Source organism: Myotis daubentonii, chromosome 6, assembly GCF_963259705.1.
Source record: "Myotis daubentonii chromosome 6, mMyoDau2.1, whole genome shotgun sequence".
Taxonomy (NCBI): domain Eukaryota; kingdom Metazoa; phylum Chordata; class Mammalia; order Chiroptera; family Vespertilionidae; genus Myotis; species Myotis daubentonii.
The window spans coordinates 9,591,779-9,616,001 of NC_081845.1; the positions used below are offsets into that span (position 1 = coordinate 9,591,779).

At 44.1% G+C, this 24,223-nt stretch overlaps 1 protein-coding gene across 3 annotated transcripts in view; it reads right to left on the minus strand.

The window, feature by feature from the left end:
- Positions 1-24,223, minus strand: part of PLEKHG1 (pleckstrin homology and RhoGEF domain containing G1) — a 193,312-nt gene that overhangs the window by 57,748 nt on the left and 111,341 nt on the right. For all 3 annotated transcript variants that reach the window (XM_059700026.1, XM_059700024.1, XM_059700023.1), the window contains one exon: positions 17,747-18,252. In XM_059700026.1, coding sequence (XP_059556009.1) covers positions 17,747-18,154 — 408 coding nt within the window. In that variant the 5' untranslated portion in view covers positions 18,155-18,252. The remainder of the gene's footprint in view (positions 1-17,746; positions 18,253-24,223) is intronic.

A 24,223-nucleotide genomic window follows, 5' to 3' on the forward strand; every position in this document is an offset into this window, starting at 1 on the left:
AAGGAGGATCAGTCAATTGAAGCATCCATCTGTCCACCTATCCATTCGTGAATATATTTATCCACGCATGCATGCATCCATCCATGAATATATTTATCCATGCATGTATCCATCCATCCATGAATCCATCCATCCATCCATCCATGAATCCATCCATCCATCCACCCATCCATGAATCCATCCATCCATGAATCCATCCATCCATGAATCCATCTATCCATCCATCCATCCATCCATCCATCCATCCATCCATCCATCCATGAATCCATCCATCCATGAATCCATCCATCCATGAATCCATCTATCCATCCATCCACCCATCCATGAATCCATCCATCCATTCATGAGTCCATCCATCCATGAATCCATCCATCCATGAATCCATCCATGAATCCATCTATCCATGAATCCATCCATCCATCCATCCATCCATCCATTCATCCATGAATGGACAGGCTGGTTGGTGTAGGGAGGAGAAGGTGGAGGGAGGAAGCCTGGCATGACAAGAGGGAAATAACTAGCAATGATGACAGTGAAGAAGACAGAAGGTGACCGTCAGAGCTGAGGTGAAGGGACAAGAGCAGTCGAGACAGAGAGACAAGCCCCTCTCCTGGGAAGTCTGAGCAGGGAGCACGTCTATTCGCACGGGGCAGAGACTGGTCACATGACACTGGTCAGTTTCACTTTATGCAGGAGAAAACCTAATCCTAACAAGTCAGAGTATTTGACTGCCTCAGATGTCCTTCTCCAGAGCTGACTGATTAATGCATGATTCTGGGTTATATTCTATCTAGGGCATACTTATATCTTTTTAAAATATATACATTTTATTGATTTTTTTACAGAGAGGAAGGGAGAGGGATAGAGAGTTAGAAACATCCATGAAACATCGATCAGCTGCCTCCTGCACACATCCTACTGGGGATGTGCCCGTAACCAAGGTACATGCCCTTGACCGGAATTGAACCTGGGACTCTTCAGTCCACAGGCTGACGCTCTAGCCACTGAGCCAAACTGGTCAGGGTCATACTTCTATCTTTCAAAAGGCTTGATCACAACTTTGTTTTTTTCCCATTCAATGTATATGAATGCACATAATGCTTAAATGCAAATATAGCAATTGTTCTTTCTCATTCCTTATAATGGCTGCATTGTATATAATGCACTTAATAAAGATTTTGGCGGGCACATCCTATGTGTGAGTTCTGTGTGAAAGGGGCAGTCAGAAATGATTCAGACATGATCCCTGTTCCTCCAGGTGCTCACAGAGAGGCAGGGAGAAAGATATGTAAAAGAAGTCACAGTGTAACAATGCGTTAGAATTATTTACAATGTGGGAGAGTATAGAAGAATACATTTTCAAATGAAAGAAACCTTTATCTTTCTTCCAAATAAGCCACGAAACAGGGTTTATAGTAAAGTTTCCTGCTGCAGCCTGCAGATAAGGTATCAGAAGCTTAATCTCCAAGTTAATCTCTCTTCTTTCTTTCTCCACATCCATAGGGGAGGAAGGTGGGTGAAAGCTAGGGGTCTCTGGCCACGCCCTCGGCTGGAAACAAAAGCTCGGAGTGTGGGAACAATGTTTTCGCCGAGTTAATATGACGGTAGCCCCCACACCACAGAGCACTGGACTGAAAATACCATATGTCATCAACAGGACAAAACCTCTCTGCCAGCATTGTTGAGGGCAGGGAGACAGGAGGAGGAAGAGGAGAATAACTGGGGTGCGGAGGAGAGAGGAAGAGGCAGAGGAAGCCAAAGAGAGTGGAGGGAGGGGTGGAGAGGGAAGGGGAGGAAAAAGAGAGAAGAGGAAAGATCAAGTAAGAGAGAGAGAGAAAGACAAGCACACATTTGAGAGGGAGAATGGGGAGGGAGAGAGGGAGAGAGAGAGAGAGAGATCTAAATAAAGTTAAAAGCAGCCTCTCTTGCTGCTACATCAGTTCTCACTCAGCTTTCCTAACGGATGGCAGAGGCCGATCTTAGTGGATGATCGTGGAAGTCAGTGCTGACGGCTCTGACATGTTGTAGTAAGAGAATAAAAAATGGGAGGTTTCGGCCTCATTTACCGTCTACCATCCTTTCAATACAGAAAACATCAGAAGGAAATGTCCGGAATGGCCTTCTCCTTAGGCTGTGACAAATGATGCGTGTGCCTGTTCAGTCACCTCATTGCTTCGCATCTCCCCCGGAAGCAGGGGGCCGGTTCCTCTCAGGGAGGGACTGGACGGCTAGCCTAGACGGGGAGGATCGGGCAGTGCTTCCAGAAAGAGACACTTGGGGACGGGAGGGGAACTGGGATTCCGTTAAAAACAGCAATGTGAGTAGAAAGAGCAATAATCATCTTTGCTTGAAGATACTTGGGAATGTCTGATGTCCCTCCAAGGCTTGAGGCAGAAACTGTGAACTGGCAGTCTACATACCCTAACGGCACAAGCAAGATATTAAGGAGCGGGATTAGCATTACTTTGTTAACACTAGAAAGACTGAAATTTAGTATATACCTATATTTCCCAAAAGCAGTCAAAATGACTGCATCGTGAAAGAATAATATCGGAGCACTTTTCACTTATGTTCCTTAGCTTTTCCAATAACTCACTTCTATTCGACATTTCTTTCATGAATTTAGGACGCAAAAGAAATAAAATAAACAACTTATTAGAACAAGTATCACTGCATAAAGATTCGAATAACAAGTACTAGTTTAGCTTATTGAGCAACTGCAACTTATCAAGTATCGACAATTTATCATGTACTTGTATGTTATCATGTGACGGTAATCGAAAAAAAATGAAAACTGTTATTTCAATACAGAGCCGAACTGGTCATATAAGAAATTTACTCAATTCAATAATAAGAGTCATAATTTCCCCCCCCAAGCAGTCAAAATGACTGCTTTTGGGCAATATAGGTATAACACACACACATATATATATATATACCGGAAATGAAGGAGGGGGAGGTAACTACAATTATTAATAAATGCATTTATATGTTGTACAAAAAGTCACAAAATTCTAAGACATTGTGTCCTTATATGCATAATTGTTTTTCTAATTGAAATTAAAAAGCAGTCAAAATGACTTCCTTGGGCAATTGTCGGGAGCCGGTCCATCCTTGCTGTTTCAAGGGACCTGGCATATATGGCATACGGTTCTTAATATGTTTGCTCACCTTCTTGGCGCTGTGTTTTAACCAAAGTCACCTCTCCGAGAAAGGTTGAATCCCCAGGTAGGGATTTTCCCCTGAAGTTAGGGAGGGAATAAAACCCCTCAACTAAGTGCCAGGCGGGTAATTAATCCCTTTAACTACGAACAATCATGCTTAAACTACATAATCTTTTCTCCCTGGAATGGAGATAAGAAACGCCCTAACCTTTGTAATAGAGATTGATAGGATTGAATCAACTGGTATAAATACAGTTGTAACAAGACAGAAACTCTCAGAACTCAGAACACAGAACTAAGGACACAAGGCTTGGAAGACAGGACCAAGAGAGACAGAGCCTAGGCACAGAACCTACACAGAACGTTCTCTAGAGACAGAAGAACTTCGCTGGCGAGAGCATGCCGGAGGATCCTGGAGAGGGACTGGCCTCGGAGCCTAGAGACAGAGCATAGCGGGAGAACATGGCAAGGGATCCTGGACTGAACCTGACTACAGAGATTGGCAGGAGAACCTGACTGGAACCTGGACACTGAACCTGACTGGAGAGCCTGGACAGAACCTGGCTGGAGAACCTAGCGAGGGAACATGGCTACAGAACCTCGCTGGAAATCCGAAGCAGAACCTCTCTGGAGATCCGGGCTAGAGATCCTGGCTAGGTTGCTGATCAACTGAACGTTGTCTCCGTGCCCTTCCTTCTTCGCCGACTCCGTCCACACCTTTGGGGACCCCTGGACCTGCTGGGGTCGGACCCCGGCAGGCAATCTAGTGTTAAAGTTCCTAACACAGCTGGGGGCCCACTTTTCCCTACACTCCTGGCCACCAGTGCAGAAACCAATGGTCTTTATTACCTCCTATGGTATCAGGAGGATTCATTTGATGCATGTAAATTTAAAGAAATCTGCAAAAGCGTTACAACCATGCAAAAGAAGTTTTGCACAAAGACTACACTAAAATTGATCTCTTCTGTTGCCCTTAGTTATAACAACGAGAAAATTTCTTACGCGTCCCTTCTGTAATGATATAGCAGAAAAATTTTCGACTGCTTTGTTAAATATTTTAAAACCCGTGCTTACAGCCTTCAAATTACATTGACATTTTCATATGCAAAGGAGAGGTGGGCACACACCCACACAGAGGTCCCGGTGCCTATGGAAATACCTTTCCATACTTATTTGAAACCTTCCATTGCTTTTTTCTTGCATCTTTAATCCTGTCATCATTTCTAGCACCAGATAATCTCTGTGCTTACTAAGTGCACAAAAATGTACAATATGTTTAAACCTTCAAAATGGGCAACCAGAAGGTTTGCCGGAACCTTCCAGAATAAAGCCTACAGCAGGCTCCTGGTGGACCCTGGGAGACAGAGAGCGGAGGAAGTTTATCAACCACCTCTTTGAGAATGAGCCTTCCTGATGTCCCACGTCTCACCCACTCTCTTTTTGTGTTTTCCTCCTTCACAGGGTACCTGTACTTAGCATGACTTTTTCACTCTTACTCTCCAGGTCCCAGGGCAGGGAAGGAAGCAGCCAGATACCATGAGGGCTCTAAGCCTGGAGGAGAAAGGGGAAGCCTGACGCGGGGTGGAGGGGCGTGATGTCCCGGCAAAGCTTTAAGTACCTGAAAATGAGGAACTGACTCATCTCAATTATAATCACGCTGCTGCTGGTGTAATTCGAAACATGGTAATTAAGGAAAATTAAATAAAGCCCAAAGGGTTTTGTATATGGGAAAGAAAATAAAAGATCAGTAAAATAAATGTATATTATTAGATCATCTGAAGTTTAATTCCTCTTCTCTGCTACTTATTCCTACCATCACCATTATTATTATTATTACTATTATTATTATTATTATTATTATTATTATTATTTATTGGTAGGCACTGAGCTCCCTGCTTTATATGCATTATCTCACTTAATCTTCACAGCAACTCTAGGAGGTGGGTCCCATTACTGATCTCTTTTACTGGCAGCTTAGAAAGGTTCCATGCCCCCCCCCCCTGCCCCGCCCCATGGTCATCCAGAGAATGAGGGACTGGGTTGTATTCACACCAGGACGAGGTGCCTAATGGCCTGGGTTCCAAAACCCTGCTCTACTGCTCCCAAGGTTTAGTCCTTAAAACAGTAGGAGCCGTTTGCTGCTGACCTCGTCTGGGACTACGTGTGGTTTTTAGCAGGTGTAGGGTAGGCGCCCACCAAAGATGACGCTCTCACTGACCAGCACCTCCCGTGGGCCAGGATCTCCACTGACCGTGTGAACTAGTGTCTGTCCGTCCACGTGCTGAACCTGCTCCTTCCTGTTTTCTTTTCTTTTTTTAAAAAAATATATTTTATTGATTTTTTACAGAGAGGAAGGGAGGGATAGAGAGTTAGAAACATCGATGAGAGAGAAACATCGATCAGCTGCCTCCTGCACATCCCCTACTGGGGATGTGACCGCAACCAAGGTACATGCCCTTGACCAGAATCAAACCTGCGACCCTTCAGTCTGCAGGCCGACGCTCTATCCACTGAGCCAAACCGGTTAGGGCATCCTTCCTGTTTTCATCAACCATCGGCCAGCCCGCCAGCCCTCCAGCCAGCGGTCAGCCACCTGCCCTTCACTCCCCACGCTGCCCCAGGCCTTCCCGCCCAGGTTTCCTTCCTGCCTCCCCTCCAGCGCGTGGCTCTCTGCTCCCTCAGCTGTCGCCCAGGAGGGTCAGCATCGGCTCTTTGTTTGCATGACTCCCTCCACGTAGCTCCCCCATAGGGCCCCCCTTTACCAAACCAGGCACTGGGAACCACTGTCGATGGATTCTTCCCCTCTCCTGGCACCGGGATACTAGTAAGTACCTACAAAAATGCACAAGGTGCAGTGCCTGGAAAGCAGGACAGGTGGGAGCCACAGGATGAGGAGTGGCTATAAAGTGGAGATCAGTCGGAAATGAGGAGAGATGGCAGCTCTGCACGCGCGGGTTTTGTCAGAGGCCAGGGCCGGGCTGCTGGGATGGAAAGGATGAAGGCCCTGCTGAAGAATGCTCCCTCTCAATGGTGGACAAGCAGCTTCTTTTCCCGCCTCACGTGGAGCCTCACAAGGAGCAAGCTTGTTGGATAGCTCCCGGCACGCCCCCTGAGCACAGCCAGGCTGGGTGTTGTCAGCAGGCTCTGACGTCTCTTTGGTTCATTGGACCTAAAACCCTTCACTCAACATCAAAATGTGGCCACTGATTTCTGCAGCAAAAATACTTCCTGTTCACAGACCCCATCGCCACCCACACTTCACCCGAGGCCTCTTCCTTCCAGGGCACCAGCAGTTTTGAAATAAGGACACCAAATAATGGCCCATTACAACTCATTATGGCTATGTTGGAACGCTGTCTAGCCTCTTTTTCCTGAGACTATAATACAGTTAATTCTCGTAGCAATTCGTCTGTACACAGTAGGTGCTCAAGCTAGGACAGCTGTGCAACAAGGCCTTAGAGACAAGAGCCGAGTGCTGTTCGTGCTGACTTACTGAAACTCTAACCCTGAAGCAGAATAAAGCTTCAACCTGGACAATATGAATGGGCGAGAGGAAGAAGCTGGAAGACATTAGCTGACTTCCCATCTACTGAGTCACTTCGATAATGACCCTCAAGGTCAAGCTATTCTACTTGAAGATTGCAATGCCATGAGGCTGTATACATTAAAATAAAGCCTCTACACAAAGAGGACCTCAGTGCGGATGAAAGTGATTATACTGTGGAGGCATTAGGTAATCCAGAGCTAAATATGGAAATGCATAGGCTAAGCTGTTCCGCTCATTGTACTGAAAACAATGAGTAGCCCGGAGGGCATATCTTGTTGCTCCTCCGGTTATGCTCTTGTTGATCTCCTCACAATAAGATCTCAACCAGAAGTTATTTATTGACACAGAACCAACCCAGGGCTCGGTGAGCCAGGGGCAGCAAGGAGAGGCACTGTCCAGAGGGTAGACTGAACTGGCCAGTGTGATGGGACGCTCCCCAGAAACTCGACCTCAAAGAGTGCTGGCCTCTTGGGTGGGGCCAATGCAAAGATTTCCTTCTGTCCTCCTCGAGGCCTGGTCCCAATTTGTGGCCAGAGAGTGAAATGTGTGATTTGAAGAAAACTCACCTCTCTGAAATCCAAAGCAGAATGCCTATGGTCATCTTGTTACTCAGAGGAGGGAGGAGGCGGAGGCGGAGGCGGAGGCGGAGGCAGAGGCAGAGGCAGAGGCAGAGGCAGAGGCAGAGGCAGAGGCAGAGGCAGAGGCAGAGGTGTAGAGAGGTAGAGGTAGATCGATTGTAGGATGGTTTACAGTTTCCATAAGTGATTTTTCAACAGATGCTATAGGCTGAATTTCTACAGCAACAATTTTACAACCTGAACAGAAGTACACCCCATGCTTGTTCTCGAAAGAGATGCAGGTTCCACCTGCAGGAAACTTCTCTCCCAGGGCTCACCTGGGGACAGGACAGTGGATCCCTCCTGGAGGCCCCGCTCCTGTGCTGCTCCTGCCAGGGTGGTGGGAACGGACAGGCTGCAAGGCAGGCCCTTGGGCCTGACAGCGGACCTGGGGCGGGCTATTGAACGTGCTGAGACCCCCCCGGTATCTGCTGCTAAGAAGGGAAAGTACAGCTACCCAGGCCTCATCTTCCTTCACGGGGTTAAATGACAAGGTGCGTGCAAGGAGCCGTGTGCAGTGTGCCCAGCTGGTGGTGGGGCCTGTGGCGTGGCCATCTGTGTCCCAGGTGCCTCCTCAGTAGAGCAGGGAAACAGCCAGATTGGAACCTCTGTTTGTTCAAAAGCAAATGAACTCTATCTGCTCATTGACAAGTCATCACGAGGGATTCTCTGCCACCTTTTTCTGCCGCAGGAAGGCTAACCGATTGAGCAGCTTGTTATTAGCCATCATTGTTGGGACAGGGCCCGAAGAGTGTCAGGGAGACATACATACCGATCCCCATGACACTCCCAGACGCTGGCCTCTCACCTGCTATGCCCCCTGGACAGTAAATCCTGCCAGTCCCCCCTCGCTCTCTTTCGAAACGGACCCCCTCCTCTCATTTCCCACCAGGACTACTGCAAGGACACTCTAAGGTATCCCCCTATTGTGGGTCCCGCCCGCTCCAACTTTTCAGGAGAATCTGGTGAGAGCTTCTAACACTCGGATTTGAATAAATTCCTGCCGCTACTCCTCACAGCCTTCAGCTCCAGGGAGGCCCTTCAAGCCTTGCACCCCTGACTACCTTTCTGGGCTCCTCTTCTTCTTTTTTTTTTATTTAAAAAAATATATTTTTATTGCAGAGAGGAAGAGGGAGAGAGAGGTAGAAACATCAGTTGAGAGAGAGTCATTGATCAGCTGTTTCGTGCATGCCCCTGCAACCCGGGGATGTGCCCTGACCGGAATCGAACCATGACCTCTTGGTGCATTGGTCTATACTCAACCCCTGAGCCCCTGCAGCTGCACTGGGCCCCTCTTTTTACCACTCGCTTGCTCCCTCCCGGTCTCTCCCCACCCTTCCTCCCCCAGCACCCAGACACTCATTGCTTGTGCTTTCAGGACTCCTGTTCTCTCCTGCTTCTTTGTCTTTATTCTCCTCTGACTGCCAAGATCATCCCTCCTGCTGTCATAACCTGCTGCTAACTCCTCCTCCAAGATTCCTCCCAGGAAACGGTCTCTGATCCTTCCCACCCGTCTGGACCAGGTCAGGTGCTCCTGAGTGCATTTCCATTCATAATCCATGATCAAGGAAGCGAGGGTGGTCACCCCACAGTGCTCTGGGAATCTATGTGGTCCCTTGTCCGCCACAGACTGAGGGGAGCCGCTGGCAGGGCTCACGCTGCAGCCCTCTGGGCACCGCATGTCTGCAGAATGGGAGGCTCCTGGACACTGGGTCAGTCTGCTAACAGGGCCCAGGGAGCCTGGGAAGGTGAGGGTTAACTCTCCCCCCCGCCCTGGGCAGGACTCTCCAGCTCTCTAAGTGGCCAAAGTCCTATAGAACTGTAACCCAACCCTGCATTCCTCTTTGGCGCCCTCCCCTCCCCTTTGTCTCCGAACAGCATTTTTACCACACAACCTCTCCAAGTTGCCCAAACCAAGCATTCCCTGCTTAAGGCTCTCTCTGCCCGCCCACCCGACTCCCCCTTGGCCCCAGAAAAGAAAGGCTTCCCTAATCAAAAGGCGATGAACTCTCGCCCTTTCTCCCTGTGCATTTGCATTTGGAACACCACGCAGGAGGCTATAAACAGACCCAGGCAGTGATTTATCCGCCGCTGCACGGAGGACAAAGGCCGCAGTCTTCCCAGTGGTTCCCTGTTTACTGTGGGCTGCTGCTGGCGGCCAGCGCCTGCCCTCCGACTCATCTCCCATTTAGCACTCTGAAAGGTTAACAGCAGAATTCAAGCCCCATTATAGAGCTGGAGGAACACTTGTTACACTTCTTGTTGCTCCAAAGTGGAAAACAGGCTTGTTTCAGAAGAAAATATTTTAAAGTGTAGTTTTAAAGGAACAGCTCATGCTGCCTCTCCCAACACACACACACACACACACACACACACACACACACACACACCCTTTAGGCAGCACGTGGAGAAAATGAAAGAGTAATTTTGCCTCAGTGTGATTTTGCCATTTGAAAATCACAGACTTGGGCTGCATGTGGCCTATTTTGGGGGGAAAGGGCTGCCTATGTTTCAAGCCCAAGAATTGTCATGAATTATTTTGTATTAATTTAACAAAGCAAAGAGTCCTCACCTTTAGAACAAGCATTCCACCTGGCTTTGGGTTGGAGAGATGCTTGCTATTTCTCATCATGCCTTTATTACTTTCGTAATTCTTTCCCTTACAGGGTAAAAATCGTTCTCATTTTTCATAAAGTGTCATCTCATTTTTGTTAAGGGGCCAGCTACTGTACAGGATTTTTCTCTAAGTATTAAAAGCTAATGATAGTTAATGAAATGCTGACATGATCTACCACATGGGTGAACCTGGGGAACATTTTGGTCAGTGAAATAAGCCAGACACAGAAGGACGAATATTGTATGATTCCAGCCACTGCAGAGACAGAAAGTAGGTTGGAGGTTGCCAGGGCCCGGGGAAGAGGAGAATAGGGAGTTATTGTTTAGTGGGTACAGAGTTTCTGCTTGGGATGATAAGAAAGTTCTAGAAATGGACAGTGCGCAACATTGTGAATGTGTTCAATGCCAATGAATTGTACCCCTAAAAATGGTCAAAATGGTGAATTATAGACATTATGTATATTTTATGTTAGTGAAAACCATTTAAAAAGTCAATTATTATAATTGAACTAGAGGCCTGATGCACGAAATTCGTGCAAGGGGCTTGGCCCTTGCAGCCCCAGCTTCGTCGGGAAAGTCGTCCGGAAGGACTTTCAGTCCAACTGGCATATTACGCCTTAATTATTATAGATAATTGCTTTGTTTAGGAAGGCCAGGCAGCAGACAATATAGTTTAGGTGCTGTACCAAACGTAATAAAATTTCCTTGCTATTCAGACTCATCAGTAAGCACTTTGGTCATGGCTGGGCCATAATTATGAGTAAAATTCACCAGGGGGACTGAGGTGAGTCTGCACCCATTCTAAGTGGCCTTGCACGAATTCATCTACTAAGGGGTTCTTTGCTCTGTTCCTTTGTGCTGGTCGCATCCATCCCCTCCCACCCCACCTTTGCTGGGGGCTAGGAAGCCAAATCATGAAGCTGACTTTAAGCATGTGTGGTAAATAGGCTCTTAGGGGGAGCTCGGGCCTCTCCTGGGCAAAGACAAGGATTTACTGTTCAGCGTTTGAAATATCTATTTTGGCTGCTCAAAGGACTTACTTATTTCCTGGTCCCATTCTTGAGCGCTGAGGCTGGCGGGGATGCAGTCTCCTGTCATTCTTAGGGTTCAGCTTGTGAATTAGACTCATTTACACAGGACAAAGCTGAGGTCAGCCTGGCCGCTCGTCCCCGGGCACACAGCTGCCTGCCAGCATGTCACCGGAGCCCAGGCCAGTGCCCTGTCCCTAAGCCAGTCTCACTTGCACTCAGCTCAAACCAAAATTCTGAAAATGATTTCACCCCACATTGCAGGCGGTTATAATATTAGAATGCACCCCAACTACACGTAGGTATGTCAGGTAAACTAAAAACTGCAGGATATATTCTTTCTAAATTGCAAAGGTAAAATAATTTCTAGGACTAATACTTTAACATAGATTAGAAAGCACAACAATACTATGATACTTTAAAACCTACCAAAAATTACTGGCTTTGTCCAAATAACACTAATAATAATAATAATAATAATAATAATGATGGCACTTATTTGAGTGCCTACTGTATGCCCAGCACTTTGCTAAGCATTTTGCGTGGGTAAACTTATTTAATTTTCACAACAATCTTATTTCCTTTTACAGGTGAAAAAACACACGCAACAGAACTTAGAGAAGTTCAGTAACTTGTCCAAGATCCTATAGAGAAAGGGCAGAGCCAGGATTTGAATTTAGTTCTTGCAGATTTCAGCTTTTCATCATTTTGTTATATTCCTTGGGGTAGAGGAAGGAGGAGGTAATTTATGCTGTCTTTAAATGTCTATTGTTTCCTTTATCACAAAGGTGCAAGCAACATCTGTTTTTTTGGAAGACATTTCTGGGCATGGGAAACTTCTCTCAACTGAAGGTTGGTTGGTTTAGAACATAATTTCCTGAATTCTATAATTTTCTACCCACTCAGTCTAATTGAATATTCAAGATGGCACACACCCAAAGGCAGCATGATTCTGGTTCAACTGAATAGGACCTGTTCTAGCAAATCTTCAATAGAATTTTGCCCACAGGCAGTCTCTGAAATATATTAACAGTTCTTTAGCAGACTAGTAATAATAGCTATTCAATCACCAGAGTTAACTGAAGTTTCTGAAATGCCCTGTCATTAAAAAATCAAAATGTTGTCTTAAAAGAAAAGGCTGATCAAATGGGAAGGGACTTTTTAGTTGCAGGCATTTGTACAAGTGCTTGGTCATTCAAAAAAAATGAACATACTCAGTTATGACTGTGAAAAGTAGTTTCTATTTCCTCCCACCCCATTTATGTCGTAAGTTGATCCTTTCCCTTTAATATACTGTCTAACTGAATCTGTAAGTGTAGGTGCAAAATATTTTTCTAACTTTAACATCAGAAACACTAACAGTTACCTCTTAAATCTCCTTGGAAAATTGAGAGTTTCATACACTCAGTGGTTGAGCATTGACCCATGCATGAACCAAAAGGTCCCTGGTTCGATTCCTGGTCAGGACACATGCCCTGGTTTTGGGCTCGATCCCCAGTAGGGGGCGTGCAGGAGGCCATGATCTCTCGTGGTGTTTCTTTTTCTGTATCCTATTCTTTTTCTCTCTCTAAAATTGATAAAAAAAAATTAAAAAAATTTCATAGACATCAAATGCTATAGTTTGTGCAAGAATATTTGATCAAATTGTGCAAATCTTGTCAGTAATGAAATATTTCTAACTATTTGCATTTATAAGTAATCATGTTTGCTGGTTTAAGATTAGGGTAAAAATCTATTCGTTAAAGTTTTTAAAAATGTGAATAAACTCTAAACGGCCAAGAAAGATTGAAATTCTTTTAAAGCATTTTTTTCTTATACGATGGCAAGAAAAATGCATTAGGATATTTGTCATTGTCTTTATTAGTCTTACTTCATGTAAATGGGAAACCATGTTTCCTAACAACCAGCCTAGTATTCTTTAATCGTCTCATCTGAGCAAAGGGGACAGGGGTGTGGTGAGCCTATTTGTAACAGTCATAACACTTGGAAAGAATAAGCACAGTTAGTTCAGCTTTAACTTCTGTTTTGACAACATGAACTTGCTCCCACACAATTACTATATTAGGGAGCAGTCTGAACTTAATTCAAATGTCCTAATTTTGCCTTTGCTTTTAGGCAGGATGTCATACCTGCAGATTCCCAATCGAGGATCAAAAATGTTGTTTTCAATATGAGGTTGGTTGCATCCACAGATGTGAAACCCAAGGGTATGGAGGATTGACTGTATATTTATTGAAAAAAAAAAAATCCATGTATATGTGGATCAGTGCAGTTCAAACCACGTTGTTCAAGGGTAAACTGTATATATAATGCATGGTAGAGACTGCCAGTTCACAAAAATGTTTCTTACCTTCTTTGGGCACACAGCTGTTAACGTAACTTTTTGTGTGTTTGCTGTTATTAAGGCACATCTGCTGAAAATTTAGAAGTGGTAGGTCTGCAGTATATTTACAGCTGTCGGAATCCATGAGGTGATGCTAAGTCTCAAAACACTGGTAACCCTTGCTGCCTACCAAGTTTGCAAGAGAGTCTGACCAATGTAGGTATTTCAAATAAGGTTCCTTAGTTTTGACTCAAAGTCTGGTCATAAATTAAGATTTATGAATTAATATTCAGCTGTAAAAATTTTTATGTAACTGAATAACCCAAACTGCCATAGGTCATTAAATACACATGAATTCTAGTGAGCAACCGACAGCTACTTTTGCGTGGCAACTCTGCAAACCTCTGGCTCACTTGGTTTTGCTGAATGCTGCTCACCTGGAACTATTTTCAGTGCTCATTAGCAATCAATCAGAAGGTACTAACAGAACATTTAAAATGGGCAAACCCATTAGGCATGGCAAGAGGTGGAAGCCCTGGTCCCTGCCCCGCCTACCCCAGGAGACTGCAAATAGCAGAAGAGAATGACACTCAAACCACTGTGTTCCCACCTTCTAAGTTTTTGTCACTGTTGGGTGGCAAGAGATGAGAGTGAGATAGGATAGGAAGGAAGGAGGCATAACAACAACTAAAGAGACATGGAAATGAACCGTCAGTGAGATTTGGGGATTATATGCAGTAATCAGGTGTGCTATTTGAGGAATAGTTTCTACATAAGCAGAAACCTATTTAGCACGTTTGCTTCTAAATTATCATAGATCTTAAATGGTTTTAAGAAAGATCTCACTTGCCCATTATGATAAAAGCCCTAGAGGAAAAAACAAATAGAGACATTCAAATAAAAGTGCTCAAATGCCACGTAAAAGAAAACGTACATTAAATTGTGCCAAGTACCACAGTGTAAGTTCTTTATTAAATCCACCCACATAACAAGCCTTCATTAAAGACAATCCCTGCCAAGTCCTACACGCTAGCATTGAACACATACTTCCCTCAGCATTCAAGAACTTTGGTTTCCATGAACCTCATACAAAGCGCCAGCATAATAAATGTTATTTAACCTGGAGGGAAGGTTTTGAGTGAGGACATCTGCAAGTACCAAGACAATACAATCTACGACAAGTCACCTCTTCTCAATAGGCTTTTCCCTTCGTTCAAAACCATTCTCCTCTTGTCCAGTATCCTAAGCAGCTGCAGCCGGTCCAGAGAAGGCCCATTGGAGCCAGTCCTTTATAGCTAAGGGAGAGAGTGGCAGAGACCGGAACTGCCCCTTCCACACCCAACACTCTTGTCTCCAACAGGATCCCTAGGAAGCCAAGCTTCATCAGAAACACCTCAAATCCACAGTGTTGTCCCTGAGGGAGGGTTGGCCTAGGACAAAAGCCAACTCAGATCCCACTCCCTCCAAGTCTTAGACACCTTGCGAGCCTAAGAGCGAAGTCTCTAGGACAGTGGTTCTCAACTTTCTGGCCCTTTAAATACAGTTCCTCATGACTCCCAACCCTAAAATTATTTTCGTTGCTACTTCATAACTGTAATGTTGCTACTGTTATGAATCGTAATGTAAATATCTGATATGCAGGATGGTCTTAGGCGACCCCTGTGAAAGGGTCGTTCGACCGCCAAAGGGGGCGCGACCCACAGGTTGAGAACCGCTGCTCTAGGAAGACCAAATGATTGAATCACTGCAGGAACTCCCAAGGCCTGCTTCCTGGGTTTCCTTTTTCATTCTGCCCAAATATGGAAGGCTTGCTTCCCAGTGTAAGAGGGTTCCCCTTCCAACGAACTGGATACCTCCATACCAAGAGCTTTTCTCGGAGCTCCGGCAATGGAGGAAATTCACAAAACCGAGAATGAAGACTGAAGATATTGGTTAGATGGGTTTTGATACAGCAGAGTACAGAAAGTCTGAATTGTGCAGAAATAAAAAGTGACTCACCATCACCTCTATAAATGATTAGACTATTGGCATTTTGTATTTTTAAAAAATACCCATTTTAACTATCTTTATTGGGTAGAGCTGCTGCAAGTGGAAAAATACAGTAAATCCTAGCTTCATGTCATGGGTAGGTTTTGTAACTTGAAGACGTATAAAGAAACCAATTTTACCAGAGGCGAATGGACACAAGTAAGAGTTAAAATCCTAAGGCATCTCATCAATGTTATAATGATACAACACAAAGAAATGATGTTATTTCAGGACCTGCTGTAACTGGCTCCGCTTAATAAAGGAAAAAACTAGATAAAATGAGTCTAAAATTTTTTTCCTAATGAAATTTCTGCTGCAGTGAATTGACGAATCTGATTACTTTTCTGAAAGACCTTAGGAAAGACGGTATAGTTAACACTCTACCAGCAAATTCAGAGGAGGTGGTGAGGAGGGTGATATTTATTTATTAATTACTCACCAACGTGCCAGGCACTATTGTAACAGCTTCCCAGATATCATCTAATTATCCCAACGAAGCAGGTACTACTCATTAGTCTCATTTTACAGTTGATGAACCACAGGCACAAATTTACAGTCTATTGTAGTGGTCGGCAAACTATGGCCTTTGGGTCCAATCTGGCCCTAAAATTTTACTGCAACTTCCACACCCATTCCTGGCTGCTTCTGAGCTACAGTGGCAGAGCTGAGCAGCTGTGACAGATCTCAGGGCCCAGAAAGCCTAAAATACTTACTATCTGTGGACTTTTCATGCCAAACACGGTTAATTCGTGGATAAAGAAAAAAGGGTAAGAACATTTGGACAGCTTGAAATAGAAGTTTTACTGAAACTTTCTTAGCAAATATTCTGTCTTTTACTTATATTTTTTTCTTCTCACCACCAAAAAGGATTTATTCAGGGAAAAAGAAAGGATTGCAAATCTGGAACCTGCAGACATGGCAACCTACATGCAAGTTCACTTGACCTGCTTTCTTTCATTCATATTTTACCTTATTACTTCTCACTCAAGGTGAGAAGCAAGAGTGTTCATGGACTATCACTTTAGTTTAATAACTAAAGGCTTCTCTCTCAGTTTAGCGAGTTTCGATTAGGTGGAAAAGTTTCCAAAAAGAAAAAGCAAAAGAAGGGAAAGATGAAAGAAAGCTTTGACAACCATAAATTTCCTAATAGGTTGTAAAATTATTGGCAGTTTCACAGGTATTTCTTCTCAAGTACAAATGACATCATTGTTGAAATTAAAATAACAATTGGCTGGGCTTATTTGACATTTGGTATCACATATTGTTTTGGTTGAGCATCAATTGATTTTTCTATTTTTACTGGGAAGTTACGTCATAGCTATTTTTAGTTGGCAGTGTCTGGTTCTATTCTTTGTGGAACTCGGCACACAATCATGCCTTAGAATTTTTTTGCTCACGCTATAAGAATGTATGTATTTGGTGGGGAATGTTCTCATCAGTAAATGTCCTACTATTTTCTGAAACATTTCAGAATAAAAGTCTAAAACAGGAAGTAGGCACTAACAAATGACAGAATTTGGTATATTACTAGGAAGCAAAGTGAATGTAGCCTTACAGTATGTCTTTAAAATATTAACATTTTCATCATTAATTGTGACTGAGTTAACATCTGTGCTATTCTGCTAAGTCTTAGTTAATACTTCAAAACCTACCTATAAATCAAAGTCAAATTAAAAATTGAATTTCCAGAGTACGAAAGCTGGCACCTAAGTGGAGCTCGATTTGCACAGTCAAATAATTTATGCAAACTTGTTCGCTGCAAAAGTGAACAGAAATTCCCAAGACAAGACAAAGCCCACAGTTTTTCTCTACCCGTCACCACTTTCCACCGAATGCCAACCGACACTGAAAACAGCCTACAACAGCAGTTCCCAAGCTTGTCTGCTTATCAGAATCACCTGGGAGCTTTCACAATTCCACCTCCAGGCCACACCTCAGGCTCATGAAGTGACAGTCTCTGGAGGTGGGACCGAGGTATCAGTACTTTTGGAATCCCGGACACCAGTAGAGAGTTGTGATCAGGGCGAAGATAGCCTGATGGGCGCAGTCCAGATACACATGACACCTGCAATTCAGGAGGCCTGCAGCCCTCCTCCATCCTGTCCGCTCCATTAACTGCCAGGCACTCAGTTCCCTGGTGCAGGAGTTGATAGCACAACACATAGGTAAATGCATTGGTATCATCATTCTTGCTCCTAACACATAATCAATTCGTTAATGCAAACATTAAGAGGATTCTAACACAGTGAGTACTGCCTTAGGGTTTCTCTTAAGTTATGACCTGTTTAAACATTCACACCATTTCTGCATCTTAGGAGACAACACATCCGCCACAGCTGGCTTTGCTTTTTATGTTGCAAGCTTATTTATCCTGCAAAACAAACTGAAAAAAACAAACAAAAAAAAAACATAGCTTGCCTTACCTCTACGATGCTTTTTAAATCTTGCACATAAGTCCTTTCCGTCTCCAGGATTTCCTGAACAACTCTGTCCACGTAGAGGAGCTTGGGGCTGGTGGCCGATTCAGCACCTGTTTTGGTGGCCCCGTTGGCCTCCACCCTCAGCTGGGCCCAGGGCTGCCTCTCGCTGCCCGTGTCTGGGCTCTGTTGCTCAGCAAGGCTCTCCCTCTGCAGCTCGCTGCTGGAAACCAGCCTGGCTGGAATCAGCTCCAGTTTGATGGCTCCTGCTTCCTTATCCTGGGGAAACAAGCCCAAGTGGCTGTTGGAAACTAAGGTCATTCGGCTGCCAAAGGAACCATGACTGTCCCGGGAAGAAGCCGAGGACGACGTGGAGCCGAAGCTGACCGGGCGGTCGCTGTCCGAGAGCTCCATCGTCTTCCGTTCTTGGCAGCGGGAATGCTTGGCTGTGGTCTTGGGATCTGGGTCTTCGGTTACAGCTAATGGCACATCAAGATGCAACTGGTGGACATCTAAATGCATTAAAGGAAAAAAGAAAAAAGAATGAGAAAAGCAAGGTATTTTAAAACGACATCAAACAGAAAATTTAAAGGTTAAAACCCACCCCAAATATATGGGGTCAAAAACAAGGAGGCAGTGAGCTGGTTACAGAAGGACATGCAGAGGTACCGTGGTTGGTGTCAGAGGTCCTAAAGCATCACCTGGGACCATGCTAGAAAGGCGGTCTCCGGCACCACCCGGACCTACTGAACCTCAGTCTGCATTTGGACAAGATGCTGGTGCTGTGTGCACACGCGTTAGGGTTTGTGAGGCACTGCAACCATTGCCTCAGAATGGGACCACCTGGGATGACTAACGGATGCAGATTGGTCCCGGTTTTCTGAATTAGAAGCTCAGCGGTCAGGGCATCAGGAGTCTATAGCTTTAACAAGCACTACAACTGATTCTTATGGACTTAAAATGCACCCTAGGCCAGTGATGGTGAACCTATGACACGTGTGTCAGAGGTGACACACGTGTCAGAGGTGACACGTGAACTCATTTTTTTGGTGGATTTTTCTTTGTTAATGGCATTTAAATATATAAAATAAATATCAAAAATAGCCAAAACCGGTTTGGCTCAGTGGATAGAGCGTTGGCTTGCGGACTGAGGGGTCCCGGGTTCGATTCCGGTCAAGGGCATGTACCTGGGTTGTGGGCACATCACCAGAGGGAGATGTGCAGGAGGCAGCTGATCGATGTTTCTCTCTCATCGATGTTTCTAACTCTCTATCTCTCTCCCTTTCTCTCTGTAAAAAATCAATAAAATATATTTTAAAAAAAATATCAAAAATATAAGTCTTTGTTTTATTATGGTTGCAAATATCAAAAAATTTCTATATGTGACACGGCACCAGTTAAGTTAGGGTTTTTCAAAATGCTGGCATGCAGAGCTCAAAAGGTTCGCCATCACTGCCCTAGGCGATTCTTATGGAAGCTTGCGAAACACTGTTCTTCATTTTGGGCATTCCACCTTAATTTCACAAAGGTTTAAGCCTCCATCCTGGGACCGCTGCTACTTACTCGATGGATGCTGACAATTTGCATTTTACTAGTAAACAGCATTAGAGAAAGTGTCGCATGGTTCATATTTTTCTAATCCTGGGCAAGAAAAACCCAACTATTAAGACCCACACCCCCTTTCAAACTTAGCCGCTCACCACGAGTCTCTCAATCTCTACCTGGAAGCCGACATTCCATTGTGGTAGATATGGAGTTATGCTGTTACAGAGCATGTCTGATTAACCACAATACCCCCCATGTAACGTTAGATAACATGACAATGGAATCATATAATTAAGTTATTAATAAACATAGGAATTCAATTATAAGAAAATAATGTATTTTGAAAGAAACGGGGCTGCTTGTGTTTAGAAGAGGGTATGAGCAGAGAATATCTGCGAAGTCTAAAGGTTACTTAGTGCCCACAGCACTGAAATCTTAGGCCCATAAGGTCCTGCATGAGGTTTAACCGTTCCAAAGCTATTTTGGTGAAACATAAAGTTCCAAACATCTTCATTTGTAAGGCAGGATGGACATTTCCCCCCTTGATGAGGTCCCAGATTTACAGAAACAAAAAGCCTTGTAATAAACAGTGTGATTAATATCATTTTGGTAGATTGTCTTACTACCAAAATCCATGTTTATTTTGTTTTGGAGAATTAGAAGAGAAACTTATGTTTGGAGAATTAGAAACTTATGTTTGGAAGGTTAAAACAAGACAAACACAATAATAAGAATATAGATTAATGATCATCTTTTAAAAGGAACATGAATTTCATTTCACTCTATAGTAAACATCACCAAACAGCTGGTACCAATATTTCTAGAATATAAAGAATCCATCAAGTCTGCATCCTGATGTTTTCTGGAGAGTTTCTATCTGTGGCAAATATTAGTGCCAAGTTATAATGCAAATATTAAAATTAATGAATGTAAAATACAGGAACTAACTTGGGTCAACAGGAAGCATGGTAAGAAAGTGTGGGAAATAAGTAATTGATCAGCACAACCACTACCACGTGGTACACGTTTGCCACAAATTTTTAAAGCTTTTGGAATCTTCTTTCTGCTTGCCCCATAACAACTTTATGGCCTATAAAACACAGATGGGTTATAGTAGTTAAAATGCACTTGCCCTAAAAAGCATGATCCAACTTGAGGGTGGCAAAAATCCAAGCAGCAGCCAGGCACTGAGGTGCTTGCTGCAAAGGATGCTTGCCCACATTGGGGAATGATGTTAAGAAAGTCCTGGGCAGTTCAACGTAGGAGCAGATACAAGGTTTTCTTTTTTCTGGCATCCACCATAGCCATAACCATAACCATAACCATAACCATAACCATAACCATAACCATGAGGTTCATCACACTTTCACAACTGGGCATTAACTCAGAAAGTATCTGGAGATCCTTCAAGGTCCCAAGGGTCGAATGAGGCTATGAGTTGGGACCAAATATAAGCTGGCATCCTGTCTATGAAGCTAGAGCACCAGAAGTCTCTCGATCAACCTCCCCCATAGATCTGCATACACTGGTTTCCAGGGCAAGTTATGGTTTTTTGGCTAGACGGGAATCAACCTTCTCTCCAGTACAGAAAACTATATTTAATAGTTATATAACTCTTGGCAAATGCTCATTGTCAGGATCGGTGAAAATGAACATGACAGAGACTCATTTGTTACTTACTTTCACTCTAGATAGCCAGCCAATATTAGGACCTAGGAATGAAAGAGGAACAAAGAATTGGCAGTGATTGTAGAGGAGTCCATGTTGGGCAGCTGGGAGTGACAGTGCCTTTTATACTTTCAGAGGCGGGCAAAGTGGGGTAAAAGGGGATCGCTTCGTGGCAGAGTCAACCAGCAGCATGAACTGGGCCCTGCGCCAAGGAAGGAATCACATGTTGCACTGCCAGGCCATGCAGCTGACCCTTGAATTACATAGGCTTGAACTGTGTGGGTCCACTTATACACAGATCTTTTTAAATAAATGCCTGTTCTGGTTTTGATTGGGAGCCTGCAGATGCAGACTTGAGCATCTGTGGATGTTGGTATCTGTGGGGTCCTGGAGCCAATCCCCTGAAGATTCGGAGGGACAAGTTGCGTTTTGGGGAAGTCAAAAGTTACATGCAGATTGTCCACTGGGCTGGGGTCAGCACCCATAGCCCCCGCACTGTTCAAGGGTCAGCAGTATTCTCGGACCCTGGACCGACCAGCCCATTCCTCAGACTGCCAACCAGGCCCTTCAGAAAACAGAATATGAGCTATTTGGTGGCTGTAGTAGTTGGCCAAGTTTACTGCCCCAAATTAAACACCTTCCAAAATGACCAATGACAGGAGTGAAATATTTAAAGCTAGGCTTTAAATGGCAATAATATACGGCTGCCTTTGCTAATGGGTAACATTTTTCATGTTATTTCATTGCTTAGAAGATAATTACAGTTTTCTCACGTAAGGAAATATACCTCATAAAAACTGTCTAGTCTTGTCCTCACCTCCTTCAAAATAATTTAAGATTTCCACCCTGTCTGGCCTATTCTTCATAATGTAACTCGCTGACTTTTAATATTTATTTCTAGTGCTGTACTGATCAACACAGCAGCCAGTAGCCACATGCCTCTAGTAAGCACTTGATATACAACTAGTCTGATTTGGAATGTGCTGTGAGTGTAAAATGCGCACCAGGTTTCAAAGAATTAGTATGCTATGCAATAAAGAGTATAAAATGCCTCATTAATAATTTTTATATTAATTACATGTTGAAATAATATTTTGGAGTAGTGGGTTAAATGAAATATCTCCTGGATGCATTCCCTTCCCTATCTCCTCCCCCTAACCTGACACATATCCCCTAACCTCTAAGGGACTCCATTGAGACTTGCAACCAGGGGAACAATGGGCAGTGGTAGCACATCCCAGGCTAACCCCTGGAACCTGTCTTCAGCGCCCCCTATTATCTGACTTCCCAGTGAGCTAAGACAGCCTAGCCTAGGCTCTCCTGTTACGTCTATGCCCTTCCTTGTTTCACTCTCCTAAGTATACTTTTGCTGCAGTCTATACATTCTTACTTGCTTTTCTTTAAAAAAAAAATCTCCTAAATATTCTTTTTACTGTTTCATTTTACTCCCCTTTAATGTGGCTACTAAAAATTTACGAATTATATATGTGGCTTGCATTATATTTTAGTTGGACAATGCTGATTTAGGATATTCTAGATGATTCTATGATTCTGTAAGATTTACATTTACTTCCTTATCAATCTTTGTTTAGATAATAATGAAAGAAGAGGTGCATATATTTCAAAATGTGCCTTTTTTTTTTTTTTTTTTTTTAAAAAAGCTCCATTCATTAGTACACAATATTGTTACGAATTGGCCAAAACGGAGTTGGGAGACAATCCATCCCTGCATCCTAGATATGGAGGTAGCTGATTTCCCATGATAAGCTGAAACACGAGCCAGAACGCTGCTGAGCAGGAAAGCCTTCCCCTCTTCTCTGAGTGAAAGATGTGGGCAGGTTGTACTACCATTTGGGTAATCTGATGCTTTGCTTTCCTTTCCGTTTCATCGCCTCTCTCTCTTTCTCTCCTAATCCCCGATACAGGGCTAATAATAGAGCATCTTCTGCAAACTTGCCAAGCAATGCGAAAGGCCCAGGTCAGGGGGTGTTGTGACCACGAACACCCTAAAATAAGCTGCTTCCACCCACCTTGAGGGTCTTGGTCCATCTGACCCTTTGTAAACCCACAGATGGTGGTGGTGGAAGCCCAGGTCCCGGGGCCTTGGAGTCCTAATGATTCTTATGGCTGGAAGTACCATCAGCCTAAAAGCCATCAGAATAAATATTCCTTCTTGTGCCATCTTCAATTTAAGAAGAACGGCGACACAGCTACCAGGCAGATACCCTTTCACACATTTTACTTCATGACGGGTCCCTCTCTCTAATTTTCTTTTTTTAAATGAAAGAGCTCTAACTCCATGGTTTGTGTTTGTTTGCTCTGCAAACTTCCATTATTTTAACTGCTCTCCTTTGGAACAGTCACTGTCAGAATCAAACACAGCTCTTGTGGCTCTAACTTGTCTCTCGGGCTGCTTTGGGGTTGAGGCAGAACTTTCCATGGCAAGTAAAGCCCAAGCTTCCTGTGACCGTGTTTACATGTTGAAGGGGGGACGGGTGGGCCCACAGCGGCCACTTCCTGTCACAGCTCCCAAGGACAGTTTCACCAGGCAGAGCTGCACAGCAGCGACGGAGGAGGGATCAGGACTTCCAAATTCTGCTCGTTGCTATTCCAGACCTCAAACACCTAACTGAGTTCCTTGGCAGGACAAGCATGAAAATCAGGAGAATTTGTTGTGCTCAAGACCAATGAATAAAATGATGTAGCTCCCTGTTACACTGCCTGCAAATTGCCCAAAGAGGGAAGGCAGGAGAGAGACGAAAATATAAGCAAGAAGTGACTCTATCAGCCAGCAAAGGTCAGTTAATACAGAGCCAATATTGGTAGGGCCTCAGCGCTATACACAACCAACTTCATGATTTAAAACAAAGAGACCCAAACATCTTTTAAGAGTCAAAGTTATAGGAAATACACCAATAGCCTGACCGGCGCGTGGCTCAGGGGTTGAGCGTTGACCTATGAACCAGGAGGTCATGGTTTGATTCCCGGTCAGGGCACATGCCCGGGTTGTGGGCTCTATCCCACTATGGGCCATGCCGGAGGTGGCAGATCAATGATTCTCTCTCATCATTGATGTTTCTCTCTCTCTCTCTCTCTCTCTCTCTCTCTCTCTCTCTCTCTCTCTCTCTCCCTCTCTCTCCCTTCCTCTCTGAAACCAATAAAAATATATTTTAAAAAAGAGAAATATACTCATTTATATATTTCAAAGACAACATCAGGTATTTGAGGAGAACCTTTCTCCCCCACACACCTCTGACATAGTGGATACCT